The sequence below is a fragment of the Prorops nasuta genome, unplaced genomic scaffold, assembly GCF_024137725.1.
Source record: "Prorops nasuta isolate Cenicafe-Biocafe unplaced genomic scaffold, Cenicafe_Pnas_1.2 PNAS00009, whole genome shotgun sequence".
NCBI classification, from domain to species: Eukaryota; Metazoa; Arthropoda; class Insecta; order Hymenoptera; family Bethylidae; genus Prorops; species Prorops nasuta.
In genome coordinates this window covers 4172967-4194823 of record NW_027116806.1, presented here as the reverse complement: position 1 = coordinate 4194823, position 21857 = coordinate 4172967, and the positions used below count along the sequence as shown (strand labels likewise).

Here is a 21857-nt window from a genome sequence, read left to right as displayed (position 1 = left end):
TCATTCCACGTATCAATTAACTATAATTACAGCTCGATGAAACTATCCAACGATGAGCACGAATCATTCGCCTTTTTAACGCATAAATTAAACGTTTCACCTTCGTTTCGATATTTCGATGCTAAATAATAATAATATTGCATGATAAACAAAGTGGCGTTCGTGGTTTGTTATTCCAAGCGTATTTCGCTCGATGAATCTCTCAAGAGCTTCCGCTTTGGCGCAAAAACGATAGTTGGCTGCATGGAGGAAATCTTCTACCGTGTTAGATTTTTCTTAGTTGTTCCAACTTCCTATTTTTTTTACCCAATTCGAATAGCATTCCGACGGGCTAACTGGCTATTCGTTAATACAATCGTATAAATAAGAGTAGAGCTACTTCGATATTATATATTTCGTTAAACTGGAGAAATCGCTTTCTTCGTTTTTCCGTTTACCTCCCACCCGTTCAATCGACGGATTAATCCACTCGAGTATCATCCACTTTTAACTTGGCGAGAGAATCTTCTTTTTGTCCTCTTATATTCATTGTCAAATAAGCTTGGGATATTTGCAAACAGCGTGAATCATTGGAAAGTCACTACGTTCGACACGGATTTAAAGGATCGATAAAGAAAAGAAAGAAAATCCAATTGAATAAAAAAGCAAAATGCGTATCAAGTTTGCTTCTATCACAATGGAAAAATTACGAGATAGATAGGCGCAAAAGTATGTTATAATTGTGCACACACACAAGCGACCTTTAATACGTATCCTGCTTTCTTTCGTCCATGTCACTTGCGACTAACATATGTATATATAATAGTAAAAACTAAGTTTTATTTTCAAAATTTATCAAAGTATCTCACATTCGTAGGTTGTGCTATATATATTTTATAAGCGAACCCTTTTATTTATTTGTTTGTTCATTTGGACAGTGGCGCACAATGCTTCCATGCAGATTTTCTAGATTGAAAATTCCTATTATTAGAGGCTCAGCAGAGTAACAGATAAAGAGAGGATGCGAAACATAAGAGTTTAATTGGTCGAAAATAATTAATTCTCTTTAAAAATGTTCGATCAATTATATTCTTGTTTCTTTTTATCCTATACAGAGTCCTTTATCGTGTCAGTCGAGTATCCTTGTCCGAGGTTACACGCGTTTACATTCTCAATCTCGGAATCGCGCGTTCGATGTATCGAAAAGTGAGTTAATTAGATGAGTCACTCCCACATAGATAAGTCCATAGAAGAAAAAACAGTTTACTCTTTGGATTTTTTCGATCAGTTTGGAAATGTTTACCTCGTTTGCACAAAATCCATCGAGGTTTTTTCATACTTTTCTATTAAAATACAAAATCGGTTCAATTATAGCGGTATACATATATCTATAAGACAATCCGTTTGCATCTGCACCCGTTCGAAGAGGAGGTAGGAAGAATTTGATCGTGTTACCGATTGGTTCATCGGTGATCGATGCACAAGAGCGTTTAAAGCTCTCTGTCGTCACCTGGACTCTGCAGGATACAAAACCTGATGAAAATGGATAAATAGGAAAACGCGAGAGAGACCCTTGACGATAAATCGGCGGCACGCACACACACAATTCCATTGACACTTTGAAGGTTAAAATCCCCAAATAGAGAAAAGTTGCATTCGTCGTTCTGGAACAATAAAGAGAGCAGCACTCGAGCATCTTCGAATGAGAAAAAATCTTTCCTTATCGACAATGACAAACTCTTATTTTCTCAGTGTTCGCAGAAATATTTGTTGTGAAAAAATGGAAAAAGTAAATTGGGAAAGTGTAGAGGGAACGATTGATTTCCTCTTGGATTTTCGACGAATGACTCGTGGCGTTTCAGAGGATGCAGCGTGCTCGTGTCGGGTTGTTTTCAAACAAAAGAGAGAGAGAGAGAGAGAGAGAGCGCGAGAAGGCAGACGCAAAAGTTGCGTAGTGCAGACCGACAAGCTTGTGCGAACAAAGTATAGTCAGCTGATCGGTGAGTTGCATTAGGTGGGAGAGAGACTCGAGTAGAAGGCTTAAATAGCACCGCGTGGAATGGTGCAGGCCAGTCCCAACTCCCAGTGTCAGGTCGGGGCAGCGTTACCTGTCAGCAGCCAGTTGGTGGTTGGTAACGGGCCTCCTTCGCGACCCTAATCGTTCGCATCTTGGAAAACAAGGGCCCCGTGTTGGTGTAAAAGATTCTCTTCCTTCGCCCAAAGGAAGATCAAGCTGATTCGCTAAAACTCGATCGCTGCAGCTTGAACCGGAAGGCGCGGCAATTTCATATATATATATATAAAGAAGAAGACTTTCGGACAGTCATTTTGCACGCCAAAAGTGATACCAGTGTGCTTTTTCTTCAGCGAGACGACTCTTGGTAATATACAGCGTGCCTTATTGAAATTTGATGGGAAAAAAGATTGCAGTGTGCGTATGCGGCGTATCCAGTGAATCGACGCAAGGTTAAAAGGAGAGAGGGGGGAGGAAGAGGATTGTGTTGCGCGGAGATCGTCATTGGGAGATATCGAGAAAGCGAGCTGAGAGGATGAGGCCTCCGGCGTACAACGAGGAGCAAGTTCAAGGCCAGGTCAGCCCGGAACAGGGCGAGAGGAACGTTGCCATGGCCGTTTGCATCCAATTGGCTGGTCGCGCCATAATCAGGGTGGTTTCTCGATGCGAGGAAGCTCAGGATAATTGTAATTTAGGTGATTCGAGACGCGCGTGTTGCACTTGCTCGCACGCTCCTCTATGTACATATAGCTATATAGTCTCTTTTGTCCAATCTGTTGTCACTCGATCGGGACCGGAACCGGAACCAAGGACGCGTTCGTTTACGGACCATAAGCCAAACAAATTTTTCAAATCAAATCTTCGTCAATCTATACGCTTCTCTACTCCTTTTCATTGTCAAGAGACACGGTAGTGTCTCGACGGCAAGTACGTATAAAAGTAGATAATGACATGTCTATACCACCGAGCCCTACCGTGTAACTTATACAGCAAGTTTAGCCGTCCCAATTTTCAAACCGATATATATATATATATATATATACTGCAATAATTACTTACTGGCGTTGTAATGGAGGGGCGCAATTCAAGCTTTACCATTATGAATTCAACATTTCACTTTGATCGTTCTCTTTGCTTCTACAATTGGACCAAGTTTGCCCCATTTACACCAAAGATTGCAACGTGTATGTATTTAACGAACAAGTTCCTTTGGTTAAAATCCAACCAGCAGAGAGAGAGAGAGAGAGAGAGATTTACTCCATGTTTCTTTTTCTTCGCGAGAAAAGAATGGATTGTTACATTTCGCGGCAATTAGGTAGAAAAGAAGCATTGGCCACTACAGTTGTTTCGCGATATGAGAAAAAGTAGAACAATTGGGTTGCGGGCATACGTATATACTAAAAGAGATTAGAGTAATTGTCGGAGGCTCCTCCGCGACTCTCGCGTCGCTCGCCGCTCGGTAGGAAATCTAGGGAGAATGTTTCAACGCGCGGTTACAGCAGGATCTCTTTGAAAACAACTGCATTTTTATTAACCGCGTGCACCTAGTTAGTTTTACGCTTTTTCTTTTTATTCCCTTAATTAATACTTCTGCTTGTTATTTATTAGTAAACTCTGTGAATCACTCTATGACTCTTACGCTCCAATTTCTTCATTCCTGACGCAATGTCCAATCAGATAAGATAGGACAATCTAACAAATGTGCATGTCCAAAAAGTTATCGCGCGAAATAATTTGTATATTGTTATTGAGCTTCACCTTTTTCTTAACATTTTTTCTCTCGGCGAGTAATGCAATAATTTTGTAGATTCGTGAATGAAAATTTATAATTTTCTATAGGAATTATCTCAGGAGAATGTCATATTTATAATTTTCTGATTTTGGATTTATCGCATTTTATATAGATCGTATATATAAATTACTAATGTAATGCTTGTACTGCCTTCGTCAATTGAGATTTCGTCTTTGGCAGCTAGTAGTTGAAACTAGCCTGACCATGCACTGGCACAATCTACTTGACTCCGAAGTTGGCTACGAATTGTCCACTCGATGACGTTTCGCCACACACTGTACATTTCTTTCTTAACGCGTTCGTGTCATTGATCGATTAATCATTCGAATTTCAAGCAATGCGTTTTCTCTAACGAGCTAATTGCGTCTAAACAGCCAATTTTAGCAATGTCGATAGTCCAACATTCAATGACAGAATAAACATTTCCGTTAAAACGTCATAAATATTTTCGCGTAATGTAAAAATGTTATTTTCATTAATCTTTTATTTTAGCATGAAAATTTGACCAATAATGGACTGAGCGCCCTCTGTAATTTTTAATTTGAAAATTTCAACAATCACTATATGGCACGCAAATTACAAGTATATATACGCGCGCGAATTACTTTCGCTACTTTTCTCGCTCGTTGCACTATACTGAGAAAAAGCATTAATTTCCCTCTTAGCGGTGAAATTACCATAAGATTTATAACGCACGGCTGGGCGAAAGTACCGATGAGGAAGAGAAAGAGTCGAGAGAGAGAGAGAGAGAGAAAGAGAGAAAGAGATGTCATTGTACCCAAAAGAAACGATCAGTCTTGAAAAAATGATGGAAACATCCTGATTCACTCATCTTGGCGAATCACCTGCAAAATTTTTTTTTCTAGCTCGATGAGTCGTGCGATCGTTTTTTTTTGTTTTTTTTTTACGTGTTAATAAAAAGAAGAGGGAAAAGAAAGTGGCTCCGAGGCACGTATCCGGGATGTGTTTGCCGGTTAATGAAATAGGAAGTACGTAAAATCGAACATGTAAGAGGTAAACGCGCCTTTCTTATGTTCTATGCGTAATTCGGTTCACCAATGTTGTTTGTTTTTCTTCCGTATTTCTTACAACAGTGGATATAGGTTTGAAAGGATATTGCGCCGCAAATGGTACATTGTTGTCGTATGCAAAGTGTTAATTCTAAGAAATGGAGAAATATAAGCGATTGAGACAACTATTATAATACGGCTCACGGCTGTAAATAATAGGTACAAGAAGCATTGGCGAATTCAATGAAGAAATTGATTTTTCGTCTGCTCTGTGAATCTTTTAAAACTTTTTAAATATGCAGATTTAGTAGGGTGGGAAGTATTCTCAGAGTTGTAAAAATATTTTTGTCGAATTCGCGTGTGAATCTTCGTAGATTCTTTGAATAATCGCGTCTCACGAGAGAAGCATGATAAATAAAACGATTCAAACTTTAAAGGATGTGAACCGCACGAATCGATGAAACAACTCGCTACTTTGGGCTTTTGGCTCGGTTCGGCTCGGCTCGGCTCGGCTGGGATCGACTTTGCTCGGAGTTTAACCGACCGTAGTACCCGAAGGACTAATTAACCGAGGATTTTTTTCACTGCATCGCTGCGCTGTTCTGGTATACTTAATAAGTTGAAACGAGACAAGCACATCATTCATTAAATAAATGCTTAATAAGCAAACATTTTTGAATTATGTAAATACATGTATAAACGAGGCAAGTAGTTGTAGAAAACAAAAGTGCCAGCCGAAATCTAACCTAATTTTACGCCCAGCTGAACGACTATATAATAACAACAACTTCATAATTTATGTACATTTTAAAAATCGTTAGTTTAGTAATTTAGTGACACTTTTAAGAATTTTACTTACATACACGTATCAATGAATACTGTTTTAAAATAACAAATAGATGTAACTATGTGAGAGTGAGTGTGTGTTTTTAAAAGAAACTGACGAGTATAATAAATAAGGAGCTTATAAATATTAACTTATTTGATTAGTGCTGCAAAAAAGAGAACGTTGAACATTTGGTTGCGATTAAGGTAGATAAGCATGGAGAAAATTAACAATAGAAAAATCAAACGTCGAAGAGATCAAGTTTATCCTTGGTCACTCATGGAATATTAATCAAATTATCCATAACGGCGCGAGGCTAATTATTCTAGTTCAATCAATTCAAGGCAAGCTTGCATTATTCGTCCCACGTTGACGCGACGGTCGGTAATGGTCGCAATGGTGTAACAGGTGGCTGTGCTCTTTTGTTTGCTTGTGAATTTTATATACAAGTCTTTCATTTTTTATTTGTATTGGAGGATCAGACACTGGAATAAAAGTGAAATGCTCCCAGGATAGATAATTGGTCGGATAAAAATCGCCTTTGTTGCACAACCCATCCGGTCTTTGTTCTTTTGGTATTGGTTATATTCTGTGGTAGTGTGTGTGTTACCCTAATAATTTATTTAAAATATTATTTAGTTATATGTATGTAGCAAAGCCGAGTACTTTGGAAGAATCACAGTGAACATTTGGACGAAAATTTGTTAATTTTATTCAGAGTCAACGCAAGATACCGCTCAGTGCTCCAGATACTGTTTTCTTTACGATTACTTCCTGTACCTCGCTCAATTCTTGCATCTTTTTGGTTCCCCTTTTCTTTATGTTTCACGTGTCTTTATTTCCCTCGAAAGTTTTCTTTACTTCAATCTTAAAATTGCATAAATCTCTAAGTAAAACAATGTCTATCAGTTCCAGTAATTTGTTTTGTGGAATCTACTATATTTATAATGATAAAAAAGAATAGATACATACACCAAACACAAGACTTGTTTTAGAAGTCGTCTCTCCCTGTATGGCGAGCTATTACCTTAATAGGAAACTTGCGTTAAGATGTTCGACTGTTTTGTAAAAGAAAAAATTCATCTCACCGTGTGAGGCGAGTTTTCAAAAGCTTTGTTCGTAAAAAATCTATTTTTATCCTCTCCGTAATTCGCGATCCAAACTCCTTAACCTATAAGACCGTATTTATAAGGTTGTAACATTTTTTAGATTCTTCTAAATATAATGAGTTTTATGCGCACTTAAAAATTCGTCAAATGCTAGAAAAATGTGACGTTATGGAATAATATGAATATACAATCAATTTTTAAATAAATCATTATAATATGGCATATCTATAGGTTATAGAAACGAATAGTTCTTTGCAAATGTAAGATCTCTGCATCTAGCAAGCTATAGTGCCAAGGTTAGATATACAAAAGAGTAGATTTATTTCTGAAATGTGTCTCAAAAATAAAGCGTGCTCGTATGTAGAGGAGGGTGGTCGTTATAACTCGTTTCTCGAGTTAAATGAGTCAGATCCGAACCAAAGGCGGGCGGGAGTCAGTCGGACGTCAGTCAGTCCGCTAGAGAAAATGGCGAATGCCGTTACGAGAGTGATATTGCGTTGCGAGGAAGCCCAAGAGAATGAGAGCCTCGGTAAACCGAAATCCAAAACTTTCCACCCAAAATAAAACTCTTTCGTGTCTTTTAACCATTCCTTTCTTCTCGAGAATACGATTCTTTCACCGAGAGTAACGGAGCGTGACGAAACGTCGTGTATGTTCGGTTATCCACTTTTGTGGCAGCCCTGCCACGGGAGCCACTTGTATCTTGTCGCGGTCTCTTACTGTGTGTGCGTTGATCTACCGTATGGCGCCAATTACAAAATCACTTTAGGAGAAGGAACCAAATGATGATCGGATTGATTTGTGTACTAAAAAACTGTGCTACTTATCAATTCACTCTCTCTTTTTATCGAATCACTGACCTATAGGTATTTGCATTGCATCACAGTGAATGACACGTTTTGATTAAAAAACATAACTTAAGAATCTAACCTATTTTCATTTGTATCACCCCTTCTATTCTGTACCATCCACTCTACACGACATCAATCAATTCCAATGGGTTGGTAGCTACATTAATAGCTTCTTAAGTTACGTAAAAACATTAATATGCAAGAGATTATAAAAACAATTGCGTAAGTTAATCCAAAAGCTCAATGTAAAGTTTAATAAATTTAGATAAATTATGCAGATAGTGGGATAAAATTTGGAGTTACAGAGCAGTTGAATAAAGATGTTGGCAGGTGGTTTTCCGCGGTGGAAATCGGGCAGGAGAAAGCGTGAAAGAAACGTGTTCCACAGTTAATTCACTTTCAAAGCAATCCCATTTAGCTATGATGTATCGAGTGTCGAAGAACTTAATAATTCGCTAGTTGGCGAGTTAACCTCTAAAACTTTTCGATCGATTTAGGCATTTTTCTGGATCGTTTTATTCTTCTTATCTTTTCATTTTTGTTGCCTTAAAAATAGATTTGTCGGAGTGCCAGCTGATGCAAGTTCCGGATGCCGTTTATCACCTCATGAGACACACCGAACTGAAGAGGTGCGACCTGTCCGGCAACGTGATTACCAAAATACCGCCAAAATTCGCCGTCAAGTTCTCCCTGATATCCGGTAAGGTTCTCGTTCGAACGTTCGAACGGAAGAAAAGTGAATTTTAAAATTAACCTGATGTTTCATAGAGCTCAACCTCAGTCATAATCAGATGAGTAAACTGCCAGAAGAGTTATCGGAACTGCAAGCCTTGGAGAGGCTGGACATTTCGCATAACGCTTTCATCAATCTGCCACCCGTTGCCTGCCGGATACCTCGGTTGAAACAACTTCTGGCCAATAATAACTCTATCATTGGTAAGTATATATACGCACAACGCGTAAATTATATCGTTTTCCTAGACGTTCACAAGTCTTTTACCCAATATCAATAGCAATTATCGAAAAGGTAGCTCTCTTGGTTTGATTGTGATTCGATGATTAATCCGACCTTTAAAAGACCTTCGATAATTACTGTTGTCATTGAAGTAAAATAAATAATATTTTTTAAAGTACCTACAATGCAATAGTGTGAAATGACTTTTTCTTTATTCTTGCGAATTAAACAGACGTGGACGTTGAGAGGCTGAGGCACGCACCTGAATTGGAGTTGATTGACCTTAGAGCGAATCCACTGACTCAGAGAATGCTGGATCTCTTGGCTACCTTGACTCGCATTAGGATCGAGCTTTCCCCACGACAGATGGAGGATTGGGAAGACCTGACCATTTGAGCAAGATCCTTCGGAATAAAAAGACAGTTAATATTTGTGGAGGAAAACTCTTTTAAATATGTTCGGCTGCTTTCTCGGACCGTGTCACGGTGGGAAAATGTGCCTCGAAGAGTCCACGCCTCCTCTCTTTCACGACTTAGACTTTAATGTACTTTGTACAGTAACATTTAATTAGAGACTGATGTTTGCGATTGTGTAGCACAAGCAAAGAGCTTTAATCACGATTACGTACCAGAAGTAATCGCCGCGATTTCTCTACTGGTAAGAAGCTCTTAAAAACGATCTGTACTTAAGAATCCTTCGTTTGTCTTTGTATATTCTCGACGAGAGCATTGAGATTAGCCTTTTTAGCAGTAAACTTATGTTCAGCGTATCGAATGACCATTTTGAAACGTAGACAACAATGTTGGATAGTTTTAACTTTGCTTTTCTACCAAGTCACACAATTTTTAAAAAATTTTCTTTTTTATCTCGCAATCCCGTGATAAAATTCGTAGTCTCGTCTCTCGGCGTGATTTCGAATTCGCGTAGAAAATCGTGCTAGCTCCCCTCTTTCCTCCTACTTTCGATCCACGCATGGCTAGCTCATCTCTTTTTACACGATGCGTTATTATCGAATTAAATCTTCGACTAGCAATATGGCCGACCTCTCCTCTTAACTGCCTTTAACGAATTTCCTCTAAATAAGATTTCATTAGAAATCATTATTATCTGTACATACATCTGGCCACGGCTTATTTTTATGTCTAATGCGATCATTGAACGATCGCCTTTCTCAGCTGCGTACAAAATGTTGGTAATTATGTTAGACTAGAAAGTTTTCATGGAGGAACAGTAATTTGTATCTATCAAAGGTAAAACCATTTGTGCATTCGATCGATACCGATTAATAATCGACAAAAGGGCTAAATCAGCAAGTCAATCGTTTCTGCTGTATTTTTATTTATCGCAATACTTGCCCAATATTGTACCAGATTCAGTGTTGGAGGGAAACTATGCAGCTATTTATCGGGTGTGAAATTTATTTTTTATTTTTTTTGTAAAGAATAGATTGTGGAGAGCTTCTTGCATCGTATACTGGCGACTCTATCCGTATATTTATGTAGCGCGAATAGAATCGCAGAGCTTGCCAAGAGAGTCTACTATTAATTTGTATTTTCGATCTAGTCAATTATACATGGGATGCTGCAATACAATCTAGAAACAAGTTTTCTATCGTGTTCTATTCTCTTCGTCGCCTGTGGTGATATTACTCATTCGAAAAACTTTTTTCAAATATGTATAATAATGATAGCTAGTATGCGTAACGTTTTCAAGTAAAACAAATGCGATGTGCATATTGACAAATTTGTCAATAGTTTTTATTTATTTTTAATCGATTCTTCACGTGTGACCAATAGCATATTTGTTATAACTACATTATTACTGTATTCACAATGTTTGATGTAACCTGGCGTTTTACATGAAACTATTTCTAGTGGTGATCGTCAAAATAATTTCAATTTTAGGATGAATCAATTGGTAATAGTAGAAATATAAAGGGTGTTCTCAACAGTTGAAGACCAAACCGAGACCTTGGATAGAGGTTCAATTTTATTCTGAAAAGATAAAAACTATTACACAAGTTTTTAATTTTGTTCATATTTTCCGAGTTACTTAACGATATAATTAAGTCACAAGCATGCATAAATTATTATGCACTTTGATGAATATTAATAATATTAAGAAAATTTATAGAAATTTTATTTGTAAGTCTAATAATAATAATAAAAAACTTGAATAACTTTTTTCATATTCCTAATAATATTTTTAAAATGATATAAAAACCGATTCACAGATGTAGATTCGTTAGATCGATAACTCACAAACATTACGTAACTCGGTAAATGAAAACAGTATTAAAAAAAAATTGTATAAAAGGTTTCTTCTCTCTCTCTCTCTCTCTCTCTCTCTCTCTCAGATTTGATTCTTCTGTACAAAAGTTTTCGGGTTGTTCATAAATTCTGAGACACCCTGTTACTATCCAAGTTCTTCAATTTTCTTACTGTTGTTAGAAAAAGAAAGGACCTATTGTTCTAAGTGTATTAAGACAGCTCGATCGTCAACTTTTCCGAAACAAAATCAATGGAGATTAGAAGTATATAATATGCAAAGCAACGCTACGTCACACGCAATACTTTACACAAATTTGTAAATTGCGTTGATTTAGTATCTATATTTTACATCACTATTAATATTGTAATTTATAATATTATACTAATTAAATTGTACAGCGAGTCACAGCTTTAATTATCTAAGTATGCTTGATCGACGTGCTCTCGAAAAACTGGTTTGGCTAGCTCTAGTCATGGTGATCGACGTTAATGTCACATCTCGATAACCATCCTTTTGACTTACCCTTGAGAAACCGATGTACCTTTAGGGGCTGAGCCAACTAAAAAATTACTAAACACAGTTGCACACCTTGTATTCGGAAGGTCGCAACATACGAGCTTTAGGCACGTGGACAATCTTATTACTAAGATCTTTTGCTAAGAAAGACCCTGTATATCCAATTTTCTCGTTCTTAAACTCTACATAGCTTACTGTATAGCAAACGGAAAGCTGATAACAACTGATGTATTAGAGAAGTGTCGCGTGGATAGGGGTTACGGAGCCAGGATATTGGAATGGCGAGTTAAAATTGCGCACGAGACACGTTTATAAATGAGTGACGATGGTTTAGTACCTATATTTCTTCAATATTACTAGTAATAATTGAATTTTATAATGAGACGCAGAAGTAAATATCTACAATACTTGAACATTAATAAAAAATCACATAATATACATAAAATGGACATGATTCATTGTTAAAAAGATATCAGAGAATTAATTTTTCTCCCATCGTCTTTCTTTCTTAACAACATTCATGGATACTCTTTATCATTCTCTCTCTCTCTCTCTCTCTCTCTCTCTCTCTCTCTCTCTCTCTCTCTCTCTCTTCCGTCCATATCAGATTAAACGCAACTATTAATTCAACCGGACAGTAAAAATAATCAACTTTTTGGCCGAAAGATTGAATCATAAATACCGTCGCGCGAGCCTCGTACGATCTTAGAAATCCTCAATGTTGACAAAAAAGACGAGAAAATCGGCAAGGATTTCCTCGTTTAACATTTGAAGCAGAAGTTAATCGAGGATTTGGAAGATGCGACAGGCAGTTTTAATATACATGGATAAAAATATAGCGTAATTGAAGGAGCCCGAAACGAGCAAATAGGCGAAAAAAAGGGTATCATGTACGTGTAAGATGATACACATCCCAGTTCTATATCGAAAAGCTATGCTTTTAATAATTGATGATATATTTATATATTTATATATTATATACATTTAATATTATACGAGAATATATATACGATTACGCAGCTCATGTTATCGTGATAATAGCTAAGACGAGTATGGGTTCTCTTTCTCTCTCTCTCTCTCTCTCTCTCTCTCTCTCTCTCTCTCTCTCTCTTTCTCTCTCTCTCTCACTCTCTCTAACAAATCTGTAAAACAGCAGATTTCATTACTCACATTGCGTGAAAATCACGAGGCCGATTTCTGAGTTTGCTTGCTCGTCGAATCTTGAGGTTATTGAATTTTTTACAAGTTTATAGTATCTCTGACCTGGCACTGATTATCGTCAATCTACCATTCTCTCGTCGTATTTACATGGATCTAGCCCCCAACTAAATTTGCTTTCAGGCATTACCAACCAATAGAAGCAGCAGCAGCCGCCGCCGCCGCCGCCGCACTAGGGGATATACTCCGGAACGACCCACTCTGTAGCACCGCATTATATTCTTAACGCAAACGAATGCATCGTTAGAGCTTGGTCATTGTGAAAAAGACTATACGAGAATGGAGGAGTGGCATATTTCTCATGTCAACTTTATTTCTCACAGTCTCAATCGCCAAATCTCACATGTCATAAATGAATAAATACAATGTATAGTATAGGAATCGCAGATTCTTAGTCCGAAGAGTATGAACAATATAATTAACGTGTGTAATCGTTTAAGGAGGTTCATACGCGAAACACAAAAAACAGAGAATTGAGTGAAACTAAGAGAACACGTCGTTTTACGGTATTCGAATCACCCTGATTTCTTATGATATTTTTCCTCGAATATATCTCGGTAATATTCGATTTTGATGTTTGTAGATTATACACGGACTCTCTTACGAAACACGGTCAAACACACTCGATTGACATATGGAGTATACAATATTGTAAAAATACAACAAACAAACGAGTAAAGAAGACTATCAAAATTTATCGTTTAAACTCTTCGGAGGCTGTGTACGAAATTTCACAATGTGTGTAAACAAATGAATTTCGGAGTAATCCAGTAAAGCGTAAAGAAACCGTCAAGCTTGTTGGCTTGGCCAGGAGGTAGATGCGCGGTGAGGTGGGACACGCCCCTTTCCTCGCCTCATCCGAAAACTGTACAGAACCTCCTTAACAGCAGGCCGACCTTAGCGAGATACAGTAGCTCACAGCCAAGCGAAACATTGAATACCTCTTAATATTTTCACGACTGATGTTGATCATTCTTTAAAGTCTTACGGATAATTTTCGGAGGTCGATCTTAACAACGTAGTTGCGGTTTGGACCTGCACTTGTCACAAGACATTTACATGGACTCGACTGACGTGTACAGCTGGTCGAAGAAATTACACGTAAATGCGATCGAACGTTGAGAAGAATCAGTCTCTTGTTCTCTAGCTCAAAAGTGAGTCGTCCTTGAGTAATAGTCGCCTGGTTACATGTTTAATTTTTAAACAACAGGAAAATAGAGCTCGTGCTATTACGAGAATTGGAATTATTTTACAAGTGATACAGAGCGAGGGACCGTGTGTGCCGCGTGCACAAGCGCCAATCATACATACTACAGCAGAAAAAGTAATTTTACTTTTATATTTAATAATCGTGTCAATCGTTCACGTATCCTTTAAACGAGACCGAGTCTACGCTTGCAGAAAAGATACGAAAATTGAAGAAACCACGGTAATTACATAGTCAGCAGAAATTCTATATTAACAAACAGCGACGAACAAGCGCTTAACGGTTAACGATACAACCAATCCAATACGCAACATTTATAAAAGAAGGCAAAAGTAAAGTCCTTGACGCAAACGAACATTCCAAAGCATTTGGCTGCTTGTCAATTAAAAGTTCCTTAAATATAGGAAATGTCTCGTCGAGAGTTTAGAGCTTCAGAAATGGGATGGGTCCAAAGATGACCGATCGGGAGAGAGGAAGGCCATGCCAGTTTGAAAATTTCTTCATATCGACGTTAATCTGGCTGCTCTCGAGAGTAGTTTCACGCGCGATTGCTACTCGGCGAATGAACTTGGAGCTGAGAGATTAATAAGAAACTAAAGGTAATTCGGTGTTGCACGCAAACATGTGCAAAAATCTAATTGCAAATATGAAACGCGCAAGTTTGCCACATCGTCCGTTCATCGTCATATAAACGCAGACGCAGACGCAGACGCAGACGGAAACTACATTACAGAATTTATTGTTTGCACGTGCTTCCCCGTGCTTTCGTGGCTCATCACGGATGACTGCGCTAATATTTTGGCAGTTGACGAATGCATTCCGTTCCAGCAAAGGATTGAGAAGAAGCAAAGCCAAGGTTCGTTAGGACGACGACGAGTGGTCGGTTGGATGTCGCCGTGTCTCCTTTGGTGCTTTCTCTTGCAATTAACAATTGGAGCCTTGTCCATTGCAACGAAGAAGCCAGAGAGCCCCAGCCGTCCATCATCCGTAGGCCGGGTTTCTCGAGAGGAACCAAAATTTCATCCTCGTACAATAGAATCTCAAACTATTGTGGAATCTCAGCATCGAATCCCGTCGACTTGAAAAGATTCCTGAAGTATCCGTGCTCCGTTTCCGTTCGGAGCTCAACTTTTCTTATTCGCTCGATGGACTTTGTTCTAGCTATGTATTGTAAAGATGACATTCTATATAGGAAGTGGGTACGAAACCCTCGATTGGCTGGGAGATACGCCTGACCCGCGTCCATCCATCTCCTTGATCCAACTCGATCATGTAGAGTTCCTCACCGTCGTACATCGGTATGGATCCTTCGCTGGTAGCTAAAAAGAAGATGATAAACGTTCGATTAGAAATCTCTCGCCTCTTTCATAGGTCTATAGTATTGATATATGAATTTTGGAAAAAGCGCTAGAAATGTGCCAAAAATAGTCCACCGCGTGGATTCAATTATATATATATATATATATAGCAGGGCTCGGAAATTTGTGCAACTTTTCAGTCGTTTACTATAGTCACTGATATATAGATAATCCCTATTACCGACTATAGTAAATAGTTTAAAAGTGCAAATAATTTCAAGCCCTGTATCATAGCATATATAGATATACAAGCACAATCGACCAACTATAATTGATCGCTCCACTCGGACAATCGACTAAGAAAAACGTATTATTCGAGTCGAGTGAATACATTGATCGATAAATGTCGTCATTGGTGCATGATCGAGATCCATGGATTTTCGCAATTCGTGCAATTATACAGCGTGCAGCATGATCCAATGTTTTATCTATCCACAAGTCGAAAGGAAGATTGTGGTCGGGTTGAGCTGGCTGGTACTTACCGTCGAAAGGATAGAGCGCGCGACAAGTGCCAAGCGGTGGCTGCGCATCAACCTCGTCCACGTAAAACTCTTCTCCTCCACTTCCAGGCAGAGAAGTCCTCGACTCGCCAAGACCAGATTCCGGGCTGTTCGTGGAACTGTGCATGAGTACGGTAAAGCGAAAACCGTGTCTATTGGTCTATATCTCAGTGTATTAACCTAACGCATGAATCGCGCACGCTAAGCTCTCTCAAAATATAAATTATAATGTACAAAAGCAAATTCTTTCTTCTATCTCGACGTGTACGCGTGTCCAACCTCCCCACAATAATACCGTTAAACCACGGCTATAAATATTTTTGCAAAAATTTCAATAAAAATATAATTGGAAAAGAGGATAACAATTCACAGGACACGCACGATATATCCAAGCTCGGGCTTCGATCCTTAACTCGAGGCAATAAATAATTAAGAAGGAAAATTCTATACTAGCTACAAGCTTTCACTGCTGCTGCTGCTCGGCATCGATAGAGAGAAAAACTTACGCGTGTGTTGGCTGAGGCGTACTAGGTGCACTCTTTTTCTGCGTCGTCTGATTGGCGTTGTTGGTATTGCTGACACTGGAATCGGAGGCTGATCTCGAGAGGCTCTCCTCCCCTCCAGAGTGACTCGATCTCCTCGAACTCAACGGTCGATTTGCCGAGCCGTTCGTCGTTGGCTTCCGAGACGCTTGACTCGGACTGTGCGACGTGACACACGATACATAAGATTACTTTCAAGTCCTTTGAAATTGCTCGTGAATCGCGACGCTGGGCCAAAGGGAATATTTACCTGGACAGCCCAACACCTGCACGCATAGCTTCGTCGAGGTAACCTTGAAATTTGGTCAGCTCAGCGCCCAGTTTATCCAATTTGTGGCCGGATTGATTGAGTTGGCCCTCTATACTCATTGGATCCCCCAATGCAGGGTTTTGCTCGTAGACACCTTTCATCTTCATCAAACCGTCCCTAGCCGCTGTCTCTTGTTGAATCTTTGCTTGAATCTCGTCGAGCCTCTGTTGCAATCTCTTCTTTCGTTGATTCGGTGGCAAATCGCTGCAGTCCTCCTTTGCACCGTCCCCGTAACCCGGCACGTTGTTCTGTAAATTCCAATAGATAGGTTATAGGCCTTCTTCTTGTAAAACGACAGGATCGTCACACACACGCACATTATACACTTTAACGCAATTCTTCAAGAAAAAACAAGCATAACGAAGCTTGCGAATGACACAATTTGCATAATGCACAATGCACGTGGAGTGCAATCATGAAGAAACTTTGAATTAAATTTAATAATAATAAAGTAGTATATATACTATATGTTTTTGCTGCACACCTATCATGTTAGTTGATTAATTGTTAAATCAATGTGCCACGTGATAGATGCACTGGAGCAGTCTTAGGATTAAGCATGATAATAAGGTTGCCAAAAGATGTATTATATATATAAAATAATAATGGATCATTTGAAATATGTCATTCGAGCATCGTCGACTTTCTTGAATGCTTCGTTCGAATAACGTCACTGCGTTACGACGAATATTTGTATGCTTATAGTGTTAACGATATTTATAATAAATGTAATAAGTAAGCGTATGAAAGACAGACCTTTAAGCTTATGCACACCTCGATCAACTTCTGTGGTTTGCATGAAACAAAAGCAGTTATCATTCGGCGGATGAGAAGAAGAACTTTGTGCGGATTCGAGGGTAAAAATTCAGCAAAGGTTGAATTTTCAAAAATTTTAAATTCGTTTGATAGTGGTATGAAAATTCACACACACACACACACACACACACATATGTGTGTGTGTGTGTGTGCATAATGTGGAACAATTGCTGAATTCTCTTGCTCCCTCTATAGTAGGAGGATTTTCTCCCAATACATATATTAGTGAAGATAGAGTAGAAGAATTATACAAGAGTGCAGGCATTCTCACATACGACACGAGCACAATCTACATGTACTTACTATAGGTGAAAGTATCCAAATTCAGATGCCATGGTAGATTGGAAAGAAGAGAGAGAGAGACCAGTGTGGTAGATTGAACCATCCACCAAATTAATAGAAAGTACAGAAGAATAATAAAGTTAGGCTCTCGTAATAGCGGATAAAATTAATTTTAATCACATATTACCAAACATGAGTGGTCGCGAGCGACAGATGATTTAAAAGAAATGATGGAGAATGAGAGATAAGAAGGATTTATAGAACAAAGCAGGCAATAACACGGTCTAAGATATTTAGTGTTTAAATTACTTGCTCGTGCAGCGATCAATTTTATAAGCAAATATATCATATTTATTTAAAGTTTACTAAGAGAGCGAGTCGTGCAAATTAATTTTCCCGCGACATGCAGCAGCGTTACATTGTAAATAAACATGCATCGAAAGGATCTGTAAATTTTATGCCTAAAAATTAGATGTATATGCTACTATATACAAAAGAGTGTAAATTAAAAATTTTTTTAAAAATGTGTGTGTACAAGTATTCTCGTATCGACAGCGTTCTACGACAAAATTTGAAGTATATACACGTGTATATGCTGCACAGATAGACACGGTAGAGCATAATGGTCCGATCAAAGAGGATTTCTTTGAACACACATATACACACACATACGCAGAATCCTCTACAAAATTACTCTAGTCCATCTCTAAATAGACGAATGCAGCAGCTAGCCAACTGTGGCCATACACACACACACACACACACACCTTGTTACTACTGAAAATTCCAAAAATGCCAACTCTCTTCTTGATTTTGCCACCGGAAACCGTTCCCTTAACGGTAAGATGATTGTGAATAGGTTGCATGGCAGGTTGGGCCAATTGACTGTTGCTATCATAGCTCTTCGCCACGGATAAATCCTCAAAAGGAAAGTCTCCCGGTGGTTGGAATCCGCTCTTGTAGCGTTCGATCACCAACATCGTGTCTTCCTTCTCGTTTATCTCGTTGGCTGCTTTCTCGATGCCGTCCAGACATTGAGCAATTATAGGTGCCACCGCTCGCTCTATTTCCACAGATTTCACCATGTAATTCCTCATGTTTTTTATTCGCTTCTCGTCCAATTCCTGAAATCACAAATATGGCCGTTTGGGCGTGAGTTATACGCAGGAAGAAACAAAGGGAAGAAAATTTTCCACGTTAGGGCCATGAAGGAACAAGACACGATCGACTTGCCTGTAAATGTTGAAAAACCTCTGGCATCGCCGTGTGGTAGTGTAAAGTTTGCATCTCGTTGGTTTTCTGCAATTGATTCGCATACTCGGTTTTAGCTTCCTCGCTCTGCTGGGTTTTCATGGTCATGTTCATTCTCTGCTTCTCCAGCTACGATAAATATTTATATATATATATATATATGTATATTGTGGAGTGGGGGAGGGGGGAGGGGGTATGATATGGAAATTAAGGGAGAGTTGAGAAAAAGAGAAAAAATGTTACCTCGGCCCTGGAGAGATTGAGGTCGGAATCGGCCCTCTGATAATTCTCCACCGCTCTTTCCGCATCCCTGAAGGCCTTCTCGTAGGCTTTCCTGGCTCGCTCGAGGTTCCCTATTTGTCCGGCGAGGCTCGCCATCAACCTCGCGCCTTCCTGCAGGTACTTTTTCCTGTCCTCCTTAAAGTCCTTCACCAACAGGTTCAGCTCCCTCAGGACGTTCGCCTGCAGATTCTCCGCTATGACTTCTCGCTGACCAGCCTGATCGTTCACCTCGTTCAATTCCAATTTGAACGCTCGACATGGACTGTACCTGTTGTGTTTCGACAGAGAAAAATTGCACGTTATTGATCAATCGTAAAATTATGCGTCTCTCTCTCTCTCTCTCCCTATATATATATATATATAGACAAATATATTGTAAAAAGCGAAGAAAAGCGTGGCCTTTTAAGTACGGGCCACCCCCACCTCTCTCCTCGTTATAGTTCCTGTACATATAGTACATTGTCCTCTACGTATATATATATATATATATATAGAATATAAGATATACTAATCGCGCGGGCGGAAAAGCTAGGTTCAATCAGTTTACATTATTCGAAAGATCTCGCATTCCTCAATCTGAAGCTCGCTCTAAACTTTTATTATTAGGTTTTAAGAGTAACATGCGCGTGTGTGGGTGGGAGCAACGCAATTTCCTCCATCGAATGAATAATATCAATATACCTATAATTAATAATAATCAAGTTTATATATCGTTCTCTTTTCTCGAAAGGTGAACAAGTGTTGTAATTGAAAAGTGAAATAAATAAAGAGTAAGCTTCGTTATATAAGAATATATACGTATATCGTTTGATAAATGGTCAGTCGTTATGACGTTCTTCTCTTTTATTAAAAAAAAAAAAAGAAAAAAAAAAAAAAAGTCTCCGAGGTTGGTCAATGACTTTTTTCAAAATAATAATTAAAATCTAAATATGATTACTGCCTTATACACGCAATAATATCCGACTAGACAATGTAATTTTCAAACGAATAGGATAATGGCGCTTGTGTGAAAAAAAAAATTGAGATTCCTCTTTTATTTAGAGTGCTCGACCATTACGATGAGCGCGCGAGTGAGCGAGATTCTATACGCGATCGAACCATCTACCTTGTGTGTATATGTATACTATACGTATAGTTATGACGAGACGAGATTGCAGGCTGCGGCGGTTGCGCGAAGGCGTGTACGCGTAGAGAGAGAGAGAGAGAGGAGGGGATGGTGGTAGGGACGCGGATCGTATAGGCGCGGCGCGCGAGAAACGAGCGAGTTAGTGAACTTACTTAGGACGCATCCCACGCGCCCCACGGGTCCCACGATTCTCGCGCGCTCGATAAAAACGGCCCCGCTCGCTCTTCCTTCTGTTTTCCGTCTTACTCGACGCCGTCGTCACCGTCGCGCAAACAAGCGCTCGATGTAGTATGTCCGAGCCCGAAGAAACCTCCAGATCTCTCGGTCTTCTCTCTTGGACAAAATTACGCCATCTTTTCCTTTTTTTCACACGATAGAATGAAAAAAATCTTTAACAAACTGAAAATTATCGACTGTTTGAGATAATTACAGTTTTGCAAGGATTTTGTCGAGAGACCTGGAGAAACTTGGAATATTCTTGGTATATGGAAAAATGTTAATTAAAGAAACAATTGTTGTATATATAACATGTTGCGTGGGTGAAGAAAGGCGAAGACGGGGCGAAGAGAAGAGTTTTTAAATTTCCTTTGGTCGGTAGTAGTGCAGCCAGTGGAGAAAAGTCGCGATTCCGCGAGAGGCTCTGGTTAAATAATAAATAAGGCGGAAGGCTGTGTGTCCGTATGTTTGTTGGTTGTTGCGTAATTTATAAAAGAAAGAAAATCCGTACGGATTGTGTTAACGAAAGAGTAGAGAAGAAATTGATTGCACGCGCAGTGGTGCATATGTTGCACTTGTATATTTATACGGATATATGTATAGATAGACAGTACACACACGAGAGCCCTCTTCTTGAGGGAGAGAGAGAGAGAGAGAGAGAGAGAGAGAGAGAAAATAATATATATTTTGTAAACTTACTGATAATCCTCCTCTTCCTTCTTCTTTGGCTGATAGGTCTTGACGAGACGCCTGAAATGAGAAATGAAATGTGTAATTAGAGATAATCTTCAATCTGTAACGTTCATTAATGTTGATAAATACTAGCTCCCACGAGAGAAATTATTGTAAAATAACTGAAAGATGACAGAGTGGAATAGAGGGAGAAGAAAAAAAAAAGTATAAACTCTGTATGAATAGGGAGTGTGAAGAACGAAGAAGAGCTAGTAACTGATGGAGAGTCTGTTTGTAAACACTGATTGTTTTGCTTTAGAAAGAGTCGTGCGCGCGACACTGACGACAGCGCATCAGTCTCTACATTGTTGCCAATGAATTCCTAGAACGTAGAAACGTTGAATTGATTGGAGAATCAAAATACTTGTGTTTTTTTGTGGTTTAGCTTATAATAATAAGATTTTATCTCACGATGAGGAGAGTACAGCGAATGTGCGAGGCAAGGTTAATCGTATAATTTGTCTGGTAAGAGAGGAATGGATGGTGGTGAGAGGATTTTTTGGGCGATTGGTCATAATCGAGAGGGGTATGTGTAAGGTTGGAGGTATTTTCGAGGCTGCGTGCCTGCCTACCTTTTATGGCAAGCGGCCGGCACTGAGGCAGCCACGACCAAAGGTCAATAACTATACATTGGACTCGAACTCGCGCACGCGGGAGTCGAGACGGAGGTGAGTGTGTTTGCTGGGCCGAGCGC

General features: G+C 39.0%; 2 protein-coding genes across 6 annotated transcripts in view; one reads left to right on the top strand and one right to left on the bottom strand.

Annotated features, from left to right (window-relative positions):
- The first annotated feature begins 2047 nt into the window (after positions 1-2047).
- Positions 2048-12486, top strand: Sclp (leucine rich repeat containing protein 20 sclp). Of its 2 annotated transcripts, none has more exons than XM_066732125.1 (4): positions 2048-2688; positions 8138-8281; positions 8350-8517; positions 8769-12486. In XM_066732125.1, exons 1-4 carry the CDS (start codon positions 2529-2531, stop codon positions 8930-8932), a joined length of 636 nt encoding a protein of 211 aa, XP_066588222.1. In that variant the 5' UTR covers positions 2048-2528; the 3' UTR covers positions 8933-12486. The 2 variants fall into 2 exon arrangements, with proteins under 2 accessions (XP_066588222.1, XP_066588221.1); XM_066732124.1 differs by lacking the exon at positions 2048-2688 and adding an exon at positions 7046-7259.
- Positions 12487-12834: 348 nt separating this feature from the next.
- Positions 12835-21857, bottom strand: part of Cip4 (formin-binding protein 1-like Cip4) — a 79676-nt gene continuing 70653 nt past the window's right edge. The window contains exons 3-11 of one of the 4 annotated variants that reach the window (XM_066732116.1): positions 21131-21181; positions 19051-19357; positions 18790-18936; positions 18324-18680; positions 17215-17244; positions 16399-16706; positions 16113-16307; positions 15589-15725; positions 12835-15067 (exon numbers count right to left, since the gene is read on the bottom strand). In XM_066732116.1, the coding sequence (XP_066588213.1) occupies positions 14910-15067; positions 15589-15725; positions 16113-16307; positions 16399-16706; positions 17215-17244; positions 18324-18680; positions 18790-18936; positions 19051-19357; positions 21131-21181 (1690 nt within the window). In that variant the 3' untranslated portion in view covers positions 12835-14909. The remainder of the gene's footprint in view (positions 15068-15588; positions 15726-16112; positions 16308-16398; positions 16707-17214; positions 17245-18323; positions 18681-18789; positions 18937-19050; positions 19358-21130; positions 21182-21857) is intronic. The other 3 variants (XM_066732118.1, XM_066732119.1, XM_066732120.1) reach the window with 3 other exon arrangements.

What these genes read in the sequence shown, in the direction of transcription:
- Sclp (XM_066732124.1), top strand. Translation starts at nt 7,061, where the DNA reads ATGTGTCTCAAAAATAAAGCGTGCTCGTATGTAGAGGAGGGTGGTCGT. An exon ending in CAAGTTCTCCCTGATATCCG is followed by an intron (nt 8,282 to 8,349) that starts GTAAGGTTCTCG and finishes GATGTTTCATAG; the next exon opens with AGCTCAACCTCAGTCATAAT. An exon ending in CAATAATAACTCTATCATTG is followed by an intron (nt 8,518 to 8,768) that starts GTAAGTATATAT and finishes CGAATTAAACAG; the next exon opens with ACGTGGACGTTGAGAGGCTG.